Below are 18344 nucleotides of genomic sequence, written 5' to 3'. Positions count from 1 at the left end.
CCAAATGATACAAGTGTGGGGTTTAACTGAAGCCTGCTGCAGTTCAAACATTTATCTTTCATATACTGTTTAAGGTTGTTTCAAAAGGTCTGAGCAAATTCACACTGCCAAATTTACTTTTTTTTTACTAAGGCGGAGCATAGGCCATTGATGACATTTCTCCATCGCACCTTGCTTCTGGCCTGTTCTTTCCGCTTCTGTCCAGCTGTTGCCTTGCCTCTTCAGTTCTGCCTCTGTGTCCCGCCTCCGGCTGTTTCTCGGACTCCATCTCTTTCTTTTCCCCTGCGGGTACCAAGTGAGAGCCTGGCGGGTGATGCTAGATGTTGGTTACCTGAGGGTGTGTCCAATACAGTCCCATTTTCTCCTCAGAATCTGGCTGTCAACGGGCTCTTGGCCCGTCCTTTGCCACAGCTCTTCGTTGCAGATCTTGTCTGTCCATCTGATCTTGAAGATGCGCCTCAGACAGGTGTTGATGAAAGTCTGAATCTTCTGCTGTGTCACCTTGGCCATTCTTCACGTCTCAGAGCCGTAGAGTAGAACCGATTTGACATTGGAGTTGAAGATGCGCAGCTTGGTGGTTATGCTGATCTCTTTAGAGGCCCAGATGTTCTTCAACATGATGAAGGCTGCTCGTGCCTTCCCAGTCCTGGCGGCGACGTCTCTGTCAGTGCCCCCTTGCCTATCGATCACACTACCCAGGTACACAAAAAATTCGACCTCTCTGATTGGCTCTCCACCTTCTGTTACTGGCGTGTTGGCAGTGGTGTTGATCTTCATGAGTTCTGTTTTCCTCTTGTTGATCCCGAGCTCTGTCTTGGCTGATGTTGCTGCCAGGCGAGTGGTCTTGTCTTGCATCTGGTTGAAGTTGTGTGAGAGGAACGCCAGGTCGTCAGCGAAGTCGAGGTCGTCCAGTTGTGTCCAGAGTGTCCACTGTATACTGTTGTTCCTGCCTGCTGTGGTGGTCTTCATGATCCAGTCAATGACAATGTTTCATAACATCGTCCTGATGTTCCATGTAGCGATTCTTGTGGTTTTCTTGGGGGTTAGAAGGGGAGTCGGCCTTGCAGCTTCCTTTCGGCTTTCACTGCACTGCGTCATAATCCTTCTTTGTGAAGGACCTTCCTCTCCCAGGTCAGATTGATTTTGATTCGTCGTCAATGCTTCTGTAACGGGTTTTTTTCTAGGCAGGGGTACGTGTTGGCCCTACGCAAACCTCCGAACGAGGTGGTCCAAATTTGTCTGACCTCTACCCTTCGACCTGTCCAGCATGGATGACCCTACCAGGAGCTTAAGCTCCCGCTGGCATAGCTCTCCGGGTTACTGAGGCACGCAAGCCATCACACCACGACAAGGAATGAACCATGTGACACTGCCATAAATAATTAATAATGGTGTCTCTGTAAATTGCAAACATTGCACAGGTTACTTGTTGTTACCCCCATATTCTTCAAAATAGAGTTTGTAACCAAAATTCGGTAACTAATTTTTAAGTGGAACCATCGTAACTTGACTTCTTTTATTTTCTTTGTGCATCGGAACACGTTTTGCCAATCAATTTCTCTGTCCAATAATATTTCCCAATGTTTACATGCTTTTGACATTTCAGGTTTTTCTATCATTATCATATTACGATTGGGATCCTTTCATTGTTAATTCAATAAAGTTTAAAGCTTTCATCTGTTCCTTGGCATCTGCATTAATAAACTCTCTCTCTCTCTCTCTCTCTCTCTCTCTCTTCCTCTCTTCCTCTCACCTCTCTCTTCCTCTCACCTCTCTCTCTCTCTCTCATTCAGTTCTCACTCGTCGCTTGTCGCTTGCAAACACTGAGTTATATATAGATCAGTGGGCACAAAGTAAATTGTCGAAACACGAACCTGACTCGAAGTGCCGCACAAAAAGCGAAGAGTGCCCAGCGCAACCTTCGTACTGTGACAACTGCTCTCTCGAAGCATTTATGTATCAGCCATGTTTGTCCAAGTGGTTGTGCGGTGCAAAACCGACATTGTCAAAAAGAGTGTTTGAAAAGGTGTGTTTTCGGGAGCGGGAGGACGCTGACACGAAGTAAGAGTTCATATTACGTAAACACTGTACTTTAGCGGCTTTATAGAGAGAGAGAGAGAGAGAGAGAGAGAGAGAGAGAGAGAGAGAGAGAGAGAGAGAGAGAGAGAGAGAGAGAGAGACTGACTGACTATTAGGGTTTAACGTCCTCTCAGACCAACTGGTCTATATTGGGACAGGTATTGGTAATACGTTGAAGATATGATTCGAACAAGCCCGCTGTGGCTGTCTTCTTCGACACACCAGCATTGGGTTTGTCTCGAGTCGTCAAAGTATCGAAATACGATCATGATAATCGGAGACGAGAGATGATGCATGCGTGTCTTCGTGTTTTCCAAGCCCTGAGACTTTCGCTGTGAACGTGGGATCTTTTTCGTGCGCATGTGTGCACACGGGGGTGTTCGGACACCGAAGAGAGTCTGCACAAAGTTGACTCTGAGAAATAAATCTCTCGCCGAACGTGGGGATCGAACCCACGCTGAAAGCGACCAACTGGCTACAAAGCCAGCGCGCTACCAACTGAGCTACGTCCCCGCCGAGAGAGAGAGAGAGAGAGAGAGAGAGAGAGAGAGAGAGAGAGAGAGAGAGAGAGAGAGAGAGAGAGAGAGAGAGAAAGAGAGAGAGAGAGAGACGGACAGTACAGACCAGATAGACAGAGATGTGCAAGAAAAATAGACACTGTGAATGTATGCAAATGAGCTAATATGCTGTCATACAGGAATCAAACACAACTCCAAATGTAGGTTCCCTCCACTGTATTATTTAGCTATGACAACATACACACAAATACACAAAATCATACACATAAATGTTAGGTATTCAAAAATCCGGTACTCACAATTTTGTAGGCAAAAACAACTCGAGATTACAATCTCGTACACAATTGCACTGACAAAACTCTTTACCCTTCACTTAGGTAGAGAAATACACAAACAGTCCGTGAACTCACAGGCACACAATATCTAATTTACGGGTATCGACTCACGGCTCGTGTGTATTAAAAAAACCAGTTATAGTTCCTATTCTGGCAGACTTAAATCACCGTCTGCTCTGCCTACTAAACATTCCTTATATCTTAAGTAATTCAGATCTTGTAGACATATTTTAACTCTGTTCATACACAGAATTACACAGCGTCTATGGCCGTTCACTAGGAAATGTATTTAACTACTAATTCCTTCTACTGGCGACCTCGGTCTACTCAGTTTCTATCGCCCTGTGACCTCTATGGTCCAACTATACGGACAACCATAACCTTGCACTAGCTCCTCGAAATCCCGTCGAATCTCAGCTATGCGGGTCTATAGGCATGATACTTCGGCGGCTTCTCAGATCCTTCATACTGTCATCTGGGCGCTATCTTCCTTTCCGACCGGTTATATGACGCACTGCACAACATAAATAGCGGACATCTTGTCTTAGATATCTGTCTGCTATGTTTACAGTTTACAGTGTTAGTCGATTCAACTTATGCGATAAACATTAGCGATATTCAAATGCTTATTCAATTTACCTGTTAAGTGCTTTACTCGGGGTTCCTTTCTCCCGGTCGATTACTGTGACAACCCCTCTCTGTCCCCGGACAGTGGTTAAGTGTAACAATATCTTCGTTGCGATTTACAACGTCAACTCTCCTCGGTCAGTGAGCTGAATTCACAGTACGTGTAACACACTTCGCTATGTCACGCTATATCTCTGGTTAGCGCTTCTAAAAGCGTGGAGGATATCACTGTCAAACTTTGCCTGTTAGTGTTATTCGTGATTTCCTTCACAGACACACAGAAACAGACAGACATGCAGTCAAACACAGGCACACACACAGACAGACACACACACAGACACACACACATACACACACATACACACACACACACACACACACACACACACACACACACACACACACACACACACACACACACACCTTTCATAAATTGTCAAGATTGTTCCAAAAAGAGTAAGCGAATTCACACTGTCATAATAAATATCGTGGAATATAGAATCTCATTTAAACATAATACACATACACATACACTTGCTGTTACTTCCTATATCGCTTAGGATATGGTTTGTGACCATAATATGTAAATAAGACTGTTATAATTAAAATAAATTGAATGATAATAAAATTTTAATCTACATAATTTTTTATTCATTTATATTTTTTGTTGGGAACATTCTGCCAGTAATATTTCCCAGTGTTTTCATGGTTGTATCCTGTCATTGTTCCATAATATAATTTGGATTCATTCAGTGCTGAGTCAATAATATCTGAGCCTTTGCCTGTTCCTTGGCATCTACGTTGATAAACTTTATGTTGTTAAACTTAGCTGAAAATATGTAGCCAAACAAGTCGACGATTTTTGCTTCAACATTACATTTTATTTGAAATTCTCGATACTTCTAAAATGTTCCATGTACTTTAATGAGATACTGTACAGTACATTATATAAAACTTTGTTAGCCCTAGTGAATAACCTTGTCAGCAATTGTAAAAACAATGACATAGTTTGCTAGTGACGTGTCTTTTTGTGCATGATGTGGTGATCTACCTGATCTAAATTTAGATCCAAAAATAGGTCAAGACCAGCCGGGTCCGAGTACGAAATTAATTCGTAAAAAAATCGCAGTTCTTGACTCTTTGGGTGCAAGTCAATGAAACTTGGTAGTTCTTCTAACGGATAGCTGCCTGAGGTATGACTAAAAGCCCCAGGGGCTCCGTGCACCTGGATTTGACAAGTTCAGTACCTTTAAGTGCAGTTGTGTAAATACTCGAGCTAGCCTGGTGACACTGCAACGCATATTTATATGAAGCCTTTGACAGCGAATTCTTTTTTTCAAACGTATTGTCAATATTTGCACATTACCTCTGAATAACGTGTTGACGTTTGTGCAAATATGGCTCACATAAAGATGCAGCGAGAGAGAAAGAGAAAGAGAGAGAGGGGGAGAGAGAGACTGAGAGAGAGAGAGAGAGAGAGAGAGAGAGAGACACACACACACACACACACACACACACACACACAGACACAGAGACAGACTGACACAGAGGCAGACAGACAGACAGACTACTTTATGTGCATGATAGGACTTTTTTTGTCCGAAATTATTTTCTTTGAAAACCCCCTGAAAAAGAAGGCTAAGTCGCTGTTAATCGTGCATTGATACAACATCAACGCTCTGTGCAATGTTTGAAACGGCTATTGATCAGTTTTAATGCAAAGGTTTTTCTCCCTTCAGGGACGGAAACACCGACCTCGATCCACCTTGCACTTTGCGCCGTTGCGGGTGGATTGTGAAAAGCAGCGACCTTCACGCCTTCCTCAGTCGCGGTTCGCTTTTCTCACCAGAAGGACAGCTTTTAAGGCAGTGAAGTTGAGAGTGGACGTGTCTCCGACGACGAAAAAACGCTGTGACAGAGCTGCATGCTCACTATTTGTGTCCACTGGATGACGAAAGCAGAGAAACACCTGTCTAATCATGCAGTGAAAAAGCCTGTGACAGCTGCATGACTGTTCACTGGATGGTAGGAGAGGGGAAATACAATGTCTCCGCTAGCTGTAGGAACATAGGCTGTGATATCTGAATAATTCCCGCGTTCACTGAACGTTGGCAAGATAAATGTGTGTCTGTGATATATGGAAAAAGGCTGTGAAAGCTGCACATTTCTGTTAACTCTGCGAAGAAGGAAGACAAACTCGTATCTCTGATAAAGGGAAGAAGGTTGTGAAAGGTGGCTGTTTACTGGATAATAACAGTCGATAAATTGTACGTTTCTAAAAAACGTGAAAAGGGACGCGAAAACTACATGATTGTGTTCACTGGATGACAACAAAAGAGACATTCGTATCTTTCATCAAGGCAAGAAGGTTGTGAAAGGTGGATGTTCTGTGGATAATCACTGACGATCAATTGTACGTTTGTGAAAAACGTGAAAAGGCCGTGAAAGCTACATGATTCTGGATGGGTCAGAGATTCGACACAATGCCTCGAAAAAATCAATTGTTTCTGTGGGTGTGCATCTCTATCGCAACAGCGACGACTGTGTACCTGCTCACGAAGAGCAATAACGGAGGAATGCTTCCAGAGCTGTGTAGATCGGCTTACGAGGTGGGTGTAAAATATTTATCTTTTGGTTTTCGCGTGAGAGAGAGAGAGAGAGAGAGAGAGAGAGAGAGAGAGAGAGAGAGAGAGAGAGAGACAGACAGACAGAGAGAGAGAGAGAGAAACAGAGAGAGGAGGGGTGGAGAAAGAGAGAGAGACAGAGAGAGAGACAGAGAGAGAGAGAGAGAGAGAGAGAGAGAGAGAGAGAGAGAGAGAGAGAGAGAGAGAGAGAGAGAGAGAAACGCAGATGATTTATTCAATAGGCCATAGCCCCTTATGAATGAGTGTGAACAAACGGTTCACGTTGCAAATAATATAACTCATCAGGTGCAGAAAAGGTACAACATAATAACATGATAATCGCACAACACTACAGAATAAAACATATTACACGGTCTTTAACTACGAGGTTACAACATCTCTTAATTTCAAGGCTTTATACAAATACAGGGATACATTTCTGATAACAGTTTCTTGAGGTGAGGCCAGGATCGAGCAGGCTAAGTCTAAAAGTGCTTGGGGTTTTATAATATTTAAATGGGATACATTTTTCTCTTAATCTGTTTAAGTATGGACAACAAAAAACAAAATGGACTTCATCTTCTTGCTTTTCTTTACAAAGGGGACACATCAACTGATCGGCATTATGTTTTTTTTATATCGGTTAGAATGCACAGCAATTTCTGAAATACCTAATCGAAACCTAGTCATAATAAACTTTAGATGTCTATCCATATTCAATAAAAGATAGGGTTTAATGTCATGTACAGTACAAAATGTCCGATAAACAGCAAATCTATCACTATTTTGTATTATGATAATCCCACTCTTGCCATCTGCAATCGACCAACCTTTCCCTAAAAACACACAAAAAATCTTTTTCATTAACAACGCCCTGATTCAACCACACAAAACCAAAACCATACTCATACAATTTACAACGAACACTTGAGGACCAGTTCTTTTTACCACTCTCATCCATTTTATACAACATTTCATATGATTTACGAGGAAGTCTCTTCGCCTCCATGTTTAACAGTTTCAACCAATAGCTTACGCATCTTAAAATAGAATTCAAATATATTGGATATCTCTTTGTCCCCCCGCGGGTTAGCGGGAAGAATTTACCCGATGCTCCCCAGCATGTCGTAAGAGGCGACTAACGGATTCTGTTTCTCCTTTTTCCCTTGTTAAGTGTTTCTTGTATAGAATATAGTCAATGTTTGTAAAGATTTTAGTCAAGCAGTATGTAAGAAATGTGTACTGGAAACTTGCATTCTCCCAGTAAGGTCATAAATTGTACTACGTTGCAAGCCCCTGGAGCAATTTTTTGATTAGTGCTTTTGTGAACAAGAAACAATTAACAAGTGGCTCTTTCCCATCTCCCCCCTTTCCCCGTCGCGATATAACCTTGAACGGTTGAAAACGACGTAAAGCACCAAATAAAGAAAGAAAGGTATCTGTTTGTCTCGCCATATACTAGGTCATTAGGTGTTCGTATTCGGACTCCTAAGAACTTCTTCAATGCAAATAAATGAATTTGTTCACACTGCAGAGCAGCCTTATCTAGTCCCCATATCTCAGCACCATACTGTACTATCGGTTGTACTTGGGAGTCAAACAACTTCAAAAAACATTCAAACTACTATTATTAAGCACAGATAATCTTTGTATAATACACATCAGAGCATTTTTGGCCCGGCTTGAGAGATCGCTACAGGCAGCAGTGAAACTCCACCTTTCCCTTGCACTCAAATATCCACCCTTCCTAAACACAATAATGTTACTTTTACTCGTGTTTACCTTTGAATGAAGAGAGGACACTGCCCTGCGTAAATTATTTAACTGAGTCTTTAGACCCACAACAGTCTCTGATAACAACAATAAATCATCAGCAAGCAAAAGAATAAACAATTCCAAATAATCATCAGTAAATGTGGCACCATGTCTTCCATTCTCAATTATCTCAAGTGCTAACTCATTAATAAAGAGAGAAAATAAAACTGGGCTACAAACATCGCCCTGTTTAACACCAAATGTACAATTAATATAATCTGTAAACTTTGCTCCACATCTCACTTTTATTTTTACATTATCATACATACTCTTCACACACCTAAAGAGTTTCCCTTTTATACCATTTTATAACAGAATTGGCCAGAGCAAAGCTCTGTTGATGGAATCAAACGCCTTCTCAAAATCTATAAAGGCAACATACAGCTTACGATTCAAAGAAAATTGTTTCTGTACAAAGGCCAACAATGTATACATATGATCAATAGTGGAATAATTCTTCTTAAAACCAGCTTGATATTCCCCCGTACTGTTATTACATTCAATCCATTCTTGCAACCTGTTATAAATCACAGTACTATAGACCTTGCTACTAACATTACACAGCGAAATTCCACGATAATTATTTGGATCACTCACATCGCCTTTCTTAAACAAAGGGATAACAATTGACTCTGTCCAACTTTCAGGAAATACACCTTTGGAAAACAAAAAATTAAACAAGTGTACCAAAAAGTCAATCCCTGGAGAATAAACATTTTTCAACAGTTCTCCTATTATTCCATCAGGCCCAGCAGACTTTTGAGGTTTTAACTTTCTCATTGCAATCAAAACTTCTTCTTTTGAAATAGGACGATTCAAAATACCTTCATCGTCTTCATATTCAATTTCTTCAGCCTCAATTACATCTTTTTCCAATAATACTTTGAAATGCATAGAGCGGACGTTCTGTTCGCGAAGAGACAACAAGTTTTCATGTTGCAAGCAACGCTATGTTCGCGGCGAACTGTTCGCAGCGAACTCAATTCTACCCTCTCTACCAACTTTCAAGTAAATGGACCCATCTCTTCGCTGACGGCCGAGTCCATGCATGCATATTAGGGGCGATCATGCGAACAGTCGCTTTGTACAAATTTGGAACAGCCCTCCCTACCCGCACTGACCAAAGTAGACGAGTCCAATCGCTTACAGCTCAGTCCATGAGTACATTTTAGGGGTGACGCTATGCATTGGGCCTCAGGATATCTCTGTGTGTGTGTTTGAGTTTCGTACCCCACGTGGAGAAGCAGGGCCTTTCCTTCTTTTTTTTTGGTGGTCAGATTTGACAGTTGGATTTCTTGTCGAGTCCGTGGAAAAGTGTTGTGGTCTTCATGTCAGTCAATAAAGATTGATTAAAGCGGAATGTTTAGGAGAAAAAAGCCCGCGTGCGCTCTCTCTCTCTCTCTCTCTCTCTCTCTCTCTCTCTCTCTCTCTCTCTCTCTCTCCGTGTCTCTGTCTCTCTTTCTCTCTCTGTTCATCTGTCTGTCAGTCTACCTTCCTTTCTTTCTCTTCAGTCTCTCTATCTGTCTCTCGATCTCTCGCCCCCCTCTCCCTCTCGCCCTTCCGCACACACGCGCGCGTAAACACCCCCCCACACACACACACAAACACACACACAAATATATGTTTACATACACACATGCACACGCGCGCACTCACTCACACATTAACATACACAAACAGTAAAACACACATAAATACAAACCCGCACGCACACGCACACACACACACACACACACACACACACACACACACACACACACACACACACACACACACACACACACACACACAAGTGTCACTATCTGCACGCATTCTTCTCGCTCTGACTTTTTGTGGACGTCAGCCTTTTCAATCTTAAGTCCGATCTCGTGAAAAAAGCAGATAACGCGACCTTGCAGCAAATACAAGATTGACACACTTAAAGTGCCATGCAGTAGCGTATGTTACTACCAAAACACACAAGCAAATACACCCACACAATTCATTACACGGAAATAGGAAGGGAGGGGGGAGGGGGGAGAGAAAGAGAGAGAGAGTGACAGAGAGAGAGACAAAGAGAGAGAAAGGCAGAGAGAAAGAGAGAGAATGGGGAGACGGAGAGACAGACGAACATCTATATATATATATACGACTAGTGTCTGTCTGTCTGTGTGTCTGTGTGTCTGTGTGTCTGTGTGTCTGTGTATCTGTCTGTGCGCGATGCACGGCCAAAGTTCTCGATGGATCTGCTTCAAATTTGGTGGGCATATTCAGGTAGACCCGGGACACGACACAACCTGGTCGATATTTCAACACGTGCTCTCAGCGCGCAGCGCGGAACCGATTTTGGTTCCACCTCAGCTATTTTGGTTCCACCTCAGCTACCCGGGCCCCCATACCGACACACCATAGCCGCTACACCACATCACAACGCCAAAGTTCTCGGTGGATCTTTTTCAAATTTGGACACCGTATTCAGCTACACCCCGGACACAATATCATCGATGAGATATTTCAACACGTGCTCTCAGCGCGCAGCGCTGAACTCATTTTCGTTTTTGTGTTCATTTCACCATTATAAGTAACTCTTCCTTATCTTCTCCAGTGTTTGGCGTTTATCTCCCTTCCTTCGTGTGGCTTTCCCGTTCAGTTGTAAGTTACTATTACTATTTTTAGAATGTCACTGCGCTGTCCACTGCGCTGTCCAGAACGCTTCCCTTGCACCCGTAAGTTGTTCTTACTGTCAAAGTGAAAAGGTCGAATCAATTTATAGCCACGCGAAAAATACACTCTCACCTATCTCTATATATTTATAGATACAGATATGCATATATATATACGGCTTCTCTGTGTGTGTGTGTGTTTGTGTGTGTGTGTGGGCAAAAACCTGTGTATTGTAGAGTTCTGTTTGTGATGTGGTCTAGCGGCTTTTGTCTGTCTGTATGTTCTGGCATGTGAGAAGCCACAGCAGATAATATTGGGCCAAGAAATAAGCTCTAAAATTCTCAATCCCGTTTGACAGGACTTCGCCTTCAAAGGTGATTGTGGTGAACAGCCACGCTGTCTGTCTCTGTCTCGCGCCGTTCACCCCAAATTCCCGTTTCTGAGTAACTATTTTTAGAATGTCACTGCGCTGTCCAGAACGCTTCCCTTGCACCCGTAAGTTGTTCTTACTGTCAAAGTGAAAAGGTCGAATCAATTTATAGCCACGCGAAAAATACACTCTCACCTATCTCTATATATTTATAGATATAGATATACATATATATATATATATACGGCTTCTCTGTGTGTGTGTTTGTGTGTGTGTGTGTGGGCAAAAACCTGTGGATTGTAGAGTTCTGTTTGTGATGGGGTCTAGCGGCTTTTGTCTGTCTGTATGTTCTGGCATTTGAGAAGCCACAACAGATAATATAGGGCTAAAAAATAAGCTCTAAAATTCTCAATCCCGTTTGACAGGACTTCGCCTGCAGAGGTGATTGTGATGAACCGCCACGCTGTCTGTCTCTGTCTCGCGATTCACCCCGGCGAAGCCGGGTATTCCTCTAGTATATATATATATACGACTTGTGTCTGTGTGTCTGTGTCTTCGCGATGCACGGCCAAAGTTCTCGATGGATCTGCTTCAAATTTGGTGGGCTTATTCACAGAGACCCCGGACACAACCTGATCGATGAGATATTTCAACACGTGCTCTCAGCGCGCAGCGCTGAACCGATTTTGGTTCCACCTCAGCTACCCGGGCCCCCATACCGACACACCAAAGCCGCTACACCACATCACAACGCCAAAGTTCTCGGTGGATCTTTTTCAAATTTGGACACCGTATTCAGCTACACCCCGGACACAATATCATCGATGAGATATTTCAACACGTGCTCTCAGCGCGCAGCGCTGAACCGATTTTGTTTTTTGTGTTCATTTCACCATTACAAGTAACTCTTCCTTATCTTCTCCAGGTTTTCAGCGTTTACCTCCCTTCCTTCGTATGGTGCACTATAGTATGAGGGGGCATCTTCGGATATTCCCGGCGTTCTGTTACTATTTTTAGAAGGTCACCGCAGTGTCCAGAACGTAAATTGGACCCGTAAATTATCCTCACTGTAAAAGTGCAAAGGTCGAATCAATTTATAGCCACGCGAAAAATACACTGTCATCTATCTCTCTATATATACGGCTTCTCTGTGTTTGTGTGTGTGTGTGTGTGTGTGTCTCTCTCTCTATGTGGGCAACACCTGTGGATTGTTCAGTTCTGTTTGTGATGTGGTCTGGCGGCTTTTGTGTATTTGTATGTACTGGCCTTCCTTTGAGAAGCCATAACAGATCAAAAGGGCTTAGAGTTAAGCTCTAAATTGCTCAATCCTGTTTGAGTGGAGTTCGCCTCCAAAGGTGATTAACACGGTTACATTCGTCGACAAGGATGGGACTCGATATGGTCAGGAATGGCATTATGGCCACTGAATCATTTTCGTGCTGTTCCCATTCCACGAATCTGGGAGGGACCTAAATCTGGGAGGGACCTAAGCTTGGCGGGTCCATTGTTCGGACCCGGCAAAGCCGGCGTACGGCTCTAAGTATTTCATCCCGGCGAAGCCGGCTACCCGGCGAAGCGGGTATTCCTCTAGTAAAGAATGTGTGTGTATGAGAGAGAGAGAGAGAGAGAGAGAGAGAGAGAGAGAGAGAGAGAACGAGAGAGTGAGAGTGAGAGTGAGAGACAGAGACAGAGAGAGAGAGACAGAGAGAGACAGAGAGAGCGAGCGACAGAGAGACAGAGAGAGACAGAGAGAGACATCACAATAACCCGCATGAGTCACTTTCTGCACGCATTCTTCTCTCTGTGAATGTTTGTGGTCGTCAGCCTTTTCAATCATAAGTTCGATCTCGTGGAAAAAGCAAAACATACACACACACACCATAACACAAACATGCACATACATTCACCCAGAAACACACACACACACACACACACACACACACACACACACACACACACACACACACACACACACACACACACACACACAACCTCACACAGCCCCCCCACACACACACACATCCACGCACACGAACATATACATTCAAACACACCACCCTAAACACACACTCACACACACTAACGCACGCACCCACCCACACAAAACACGCACAACACACACGCACTCAAACAAGCTAACACGAACACACACACACACCACACACACGCACACACACACAAGTGTATGTGTGCGTGTGTGTGTGCGTGAGTGTGAGTGTGTATGCATGCGTGCGTATGCGCGCGCGCGTGTCTGCGAGTGTGTGTTTATACGTGTCTATGTTTGCCTATGTGTGTGTGTTTGTGTGTGTGTGTGTGTGTGTGTGTATACGTGTCTATGTTTGCCTATGTGTGTGTGTGTGTGTGTGTGTGTGTGTGTGTGTGTGTGTGTGATTGTGAGATAGTGAGAGAGAGAGAGAAAGAAAGAGAGAGAGAGAGAGAGAGAGAGAGAGAGAGAGTGAGAGAGAGAAAAAGAGATGATGAGGGGAAGAGAGAGCGAAAGGGAGAGAGATAGAAAGAGAGCAAAAAAGATAAGAGAGAGAGACTTTCATACGGACACAAAGAGAGACAGACAGATTTAGAGAGAGATGGAAAGAAAGAGAAAGACATAGGGAGAGGGAAGGGAGAGAGAAAGAAAGAATGAAAAAGAGAGGGAGACAGAGACGTAGACAGAGAGACAGAGAAAGAGAGAGAGAGAGCAAGAAAGACAGAGAGAGAGACTGCGATAGAGAGAAAGAGACAGAGAGAGTCAACCGGCAAGCTCAGTACAGTGCACTAGTTTCTGGCGCGCCACCTCTCAGGTACGTTACAGAATGCTCCCCGCAAACACCCGTTGCCTAGACCATTCTCGGCGAGCGGTCGCCATTGTTACGCTTCAGCAACCCAGACAATGGTACTCGTACCGAGCGCTTGCTAACGCTCGCGAGCGCCACAACAAAACTATGCGTTGCCAAGAAAACGTTCGCAAACGTTCTGTGGCGCTCTGCCTATGCAACGCACCCCTGGTATCAACTGGTATGTTGTTCTTTATTTGTTTTCGTTTTGAGGATAATTTATGCATAATATTCCAACATTCTTGTTGATCATTTACAGATTCAATAAGGTTTTGCAATGTCAAATCATTATACAATCTTTTCTTTCTTTCTAACATAATGTATATTCCCGTCTGGCTAAACAATAAACATTGCGAGCGTGAATGTCTTCAGGATGATTACATCTGCTTAACAATCTCCATACATTTGGGTGTAAAATATTTACCGGGGTATCTTTTGGTTTTCGCGTGAGAGAGAGAGAGAGAGAGAGAGAGAGAGAGAGAGAGAGAGAGAGAGAGAGAGAGAGAGAGAGAGAGAGAGAGAGAGAGAGAGAGAGAGAGAGAGAGAGAGAGAGAGCTAGAGCTATAGAGAGAGAAGGAGAGAGTCCCAACAGCATAATAGTAATTTTAAAACGTAGAAGATTCTCTCTCTTTCTCTCTCGCACACACACACACACACACACACACGTACACCCACCCACACATACTCACACACACATGTACACACACCCATAAGCACACCACACCCCCCCCCCCACGCCAACACACACCCACCCACAAACACACATAAGCACACCACACACACACATTGACACACACACACACACACACACACACACACACACACACACACACACACACACATCCTCCTCCCCCTTCACCCTCAAACACTCGCGGCATAGCAGTATTTCAACCAACCATTGGAACCTTAGTGTCTAATCCATATCGTGAAATCACTTTCCATATAGTTCTATTAACAGTACATGAACATATCAGGGGTGTACCTTAACTTTTTTTGCTACCGGCCAGGGGGGCCGGTAAGTCAAAAATTGAACCGGCCCCCCCAAATCCCAACCGGCCCCCAACTTGCCGGGATTTCTTACAAGCGCCCCAGCGGCTCGTCGCTTGCTAACCACATACACAAAAGACGTACAACGGTACATTCATACTTATAATGCATACATGTGGATTTGCACTACTAATAACTACCACAAACACACAGAAAACTTGATGACTAAAATGCTATGTTTTAATATAATGATAATTAACCTTGTTTTAATAAAGAATTTAAAATAAAAGCCGCCACAAAGAAACAAGAAATCAAAACCACATTCACACCCTGTCACACAATCACACACTAAACCTCACTAAAAGTTACCCCCTTTATGTACCCCAACCACACAATTTACAAAGTAATTTACTATGGAACTTTACTTACCACATAAACACACACTACAAAAGAGTAAATCAGCATTTTTTTTAATTTAAATTATGTTTTTTGTTGTATAAAACCAAGTATAAAAAACTGACTACAAACAAAACATTTTTCTAAGTTGCTTTCTTGTTTTGTTTCTTTTTCTTTATGTCTGTGTTATTAATATTACTGTAAAAGTTGCATACCAGCCAAATTTACCACAGCTTAAGTCATAAATAATCAAAAGCATTACATTTCATTTCTATTTCCTAATGAAAACAAACAGATGTTCAGATTTCCTGATCCTAGAATTGTTCACAGGTGATCTTTATGCTTTTGATTCAGCAGAGTTGCATCCCTTGTCCTATTGTTGAAGGTCTGTCTTTTCTTCTTTATATAGTGGATCTGGGTGGGTTTTTTTTACTTCCTTAGTTGAAGGGAAATAATTGACAGCAGTAGTACTGTCACTACTTGTACTAAGTTGGTCAGCAAAGCTGGTGTTAACATATTTGGGAAAACGGTCTCAATGAGTATCCCTGCAGTCAATGACATAATTATATACATTTCCCAGAAACTGGATCAGTGGTACATAGCAGGCACATCAAAGGAAAAATACAGAGGGCTAGGGGGAATATGTTTGCTCTGGATGGGCGGTCAGATCAAAGGCAGATGCATTGTAAAAGCTGGTTGGCCTTGAGACCTGGGTCAATGACCGGTACTTGCAACCTGAACACAGCTGCCTGTCGAGACACTGACCTTCTTACTCGGGGTCAATGACCGAGTTTTTATCTGAGAGGAAACAGTTTTACAACATGTGAAAGTCTCTGAAGGATTGGTGAGCGCAGGATAAGATCAGAGAGGGGGTGAAGTGAATAGCGCAAAGAGGGGGGACGGAGGGGGGGTTTAACTATTTTGACTGCTGATGCAATCGCCAGCAGCTCGTGGCACTGAAGGGGTGATGACACGGTCAAGTGAGGCGGAGGGGGGTAGCTGTCTAGCCAATGTGTCTGACTTTGATTGATGGTAGTCCTGAGTCCTCAAAGTGGGGGAAGGGGGGGGGGATGAGTGGGCAGTAGAGAAGTGACAGATTTTGAGATCGCCCGCAGAGATATTTGTTCGCCGGCCGTTCCGATTGACTACGTTGCCTAACGACTTTGTACTTCAGCCCGGCGGGCGATTTCAGAGGAATTTCGAACTCGCCCGACGCGATTTGAAGTCGCCGCGGGCGAGCGGGCGAGCGCCAAAACTCACCCCTGACATATGTAGACGTGCACCCCTTTGTTAATAACTCATCTCTCTATTTCAGCAGCAACATGGGAATCCACCGGGTAACCACGGATCCATTATCGTGGCAGGACAATTAATTTCAGACCGTGACATATTGAGTTATGAGCCATGGCCCGAAAAACAGTCACGGGAAAATTTTCCCGGAATGGTAAGATTTTGTGTGATATTTTGGGGGTGCATCGCCCATTGAGGGGTAACCCCAAAACAAGAAGAAATAGAAGTTAAGTCAACTAGAGTACAAATTACATAATCAACATGTCCAGCCATAAATCACCCAGTTCAAGAGAGAGATAGAAAGACAGACAGACAGACAGTCAGACAGACAGACAGACAGCCGGACAGACACAGGTCAAGAAGATGGAGATAATGTCTCTCTCTCTCTCTCTCTCTCTCTCTCTCTCTCTCTCTCTCTCTCTCTTTGGTGTGGTGTGGTGCGGTGTGTGTGTGTGTGCTTCCCTTGTTCAAGTGGAATACAATGATTTTTTCTCTTCACTTTGCTATATGCAGGCATCCTACAAGTCACCCAGTCACTCTGAAAGGTGCAATAAAGTGTTACATTTATTGCACCTTTCGGGGTGAGGGGATGCCATAAAACCTTTGTTTTGCACACACCCTGATATTTGACCTTTGGTCATTCAAAATTCCGCTTTCTCGGATTTATGTGTTTTTATAGATTGGAAAAAGCAACGGTACGAGAGTATAGATTATATGGCATCATTGCAATTAAAAAATGTGCTCTTTAAAAAAAAAAAAAAAATCTCAATATTTACACATTTCAATATTTGTGATCCTAACGATGGACATAACACTTCTAATGTAAAATACCTCCTTAAAATGAATCTGTAATATAAATATGTGTGTATGCTGTTGAAACATGTATTTTGGGTGCATATATGAAAATTATACACACTCACAAACAACAACACATGACATTCACGTTATACATCTGGAGTGACTTCAGGCTTTTAATAGTAATGTCGCAAGAAATTTAACCCTGTTTTCAATCTCCATTCCATTAACACTTTTTTGTTCTCTTTTGGGAACACAGTAACGAGGGCCCCAAAGGGGGGGTATCATCACGATCACGGGAAGCGAAATTTTACCTTTCACGATCACAGTTACCTTGATTTTTGTTTTCACGATCACAAACACCTTGACGAATAGAGGATCATAGAGTGATACAGCTGTGAAAAATGTACGTTGAAAATAAAATGCTTTGCAATAATGCCCATCACGATCACGAACACAACTGATGATCACGATCACGAGACTTGATTTTTTTTGTCATCACGGATCACGGGCAAAGTCCCATCACGATCACAGAAATGGAAATTTCAGCAATCACGGTCACAGAAAGGTCAAAAAACGCCAATCACGATCACGATTTTAAACCCTTTGGGGCCCTCAGTAACGTTTCGAGACGCAATTTTAAACCAGTTGTTGACAGGGACAGTTGTAAAAGTATGGGGACTAATGTTCTTGTAATATTGTTGGTGTTGGTGTGGTATTATTTCAGCTTCCACCAGTGGTTCACTATGTGTGGTGTGGAGACAAGAAATTTCGTTTCCATGACTACCTGAGTGTGTTGAGCGCCGTCAAGCTGATCGAACCTTTGAAGTTGATCTTTCACTACACACATCTGCCGCAGACAGATTCGTATAACACCTGGTTTCAGGTAAATCAATTTTCAGGTGTGAATTGTCAGAGAGAATTGAATTGAATTGAACTTTATTTTACAAGGATTAAGATTTAAGGCTACGCCTTTTCTTACAATTTGTTCTTGGGACGCACAGACACACAATGATAAAATAAAAAAAATAAAA

The 18344-nt window shown here is 43.0% G+C and overlaps 2 protein-coding genes across 2 annotated transcripts in view; one reads left to right on the top strand and one right to left on the bottom strand.

The window, feature by feature from the left end:
- LOC138953792 (uncharacterized) overlaps positions 1-3842 on the bottom strand; it is a 14416-nt gene extending 10574 nt beyond the window's left edge. Inside the window, exon 1 of the mRNA XM_070325701.1 lies at positions 2897-3842. The gene's annotated coding sequence lies outside the window, so the exon portion shown is untranslated. The remainder of the gene's footprint in view (positions 1-2896) is intronic.
- LOC138953787 (uncharacterized) overlaps positions 1899-18344 on the top strand; it is a 73065-nt gene continuing 56619 nt past the window's right edge. The window contains exons 1-4 of the mRNA XM_070325694.1: positions 1899-2061; positions 5299-6168; positions 16541-16669; positions 18038-18196. Of these exons, the coding sequence (XP_070181795.1) occupies positions 6022-6168; positions 16541-16669; positions 18038-18196 (435 nt within the window). The 5' untranslated portion in view covers positions 1899-2061; positions 5299-6021. The remainder of the gene's footprint in view (positions 2062-5298; positions 6169-16540; positions 16670-18037; positions 18197-18344) is intronic.

This window comes from Littorina saxatilis, linkage group LG17 (genome assembly GCF_037325665.1).
Source record: "Littorina saxatilis isolate snail1 linkage group LG17, US_GU_Lsax_2.0, whole genome shotgun sequence".
Classification (NCBI taxonomy): Eukaryota; Metazoa; Mollusca; class Gastropoda; order Littorinimorpha; family Littorinidae; genus Littorina; species Littorina saxatilis.
This window is presented reverse-complemented; position numbering and strand designations above follow the sequence as displayed.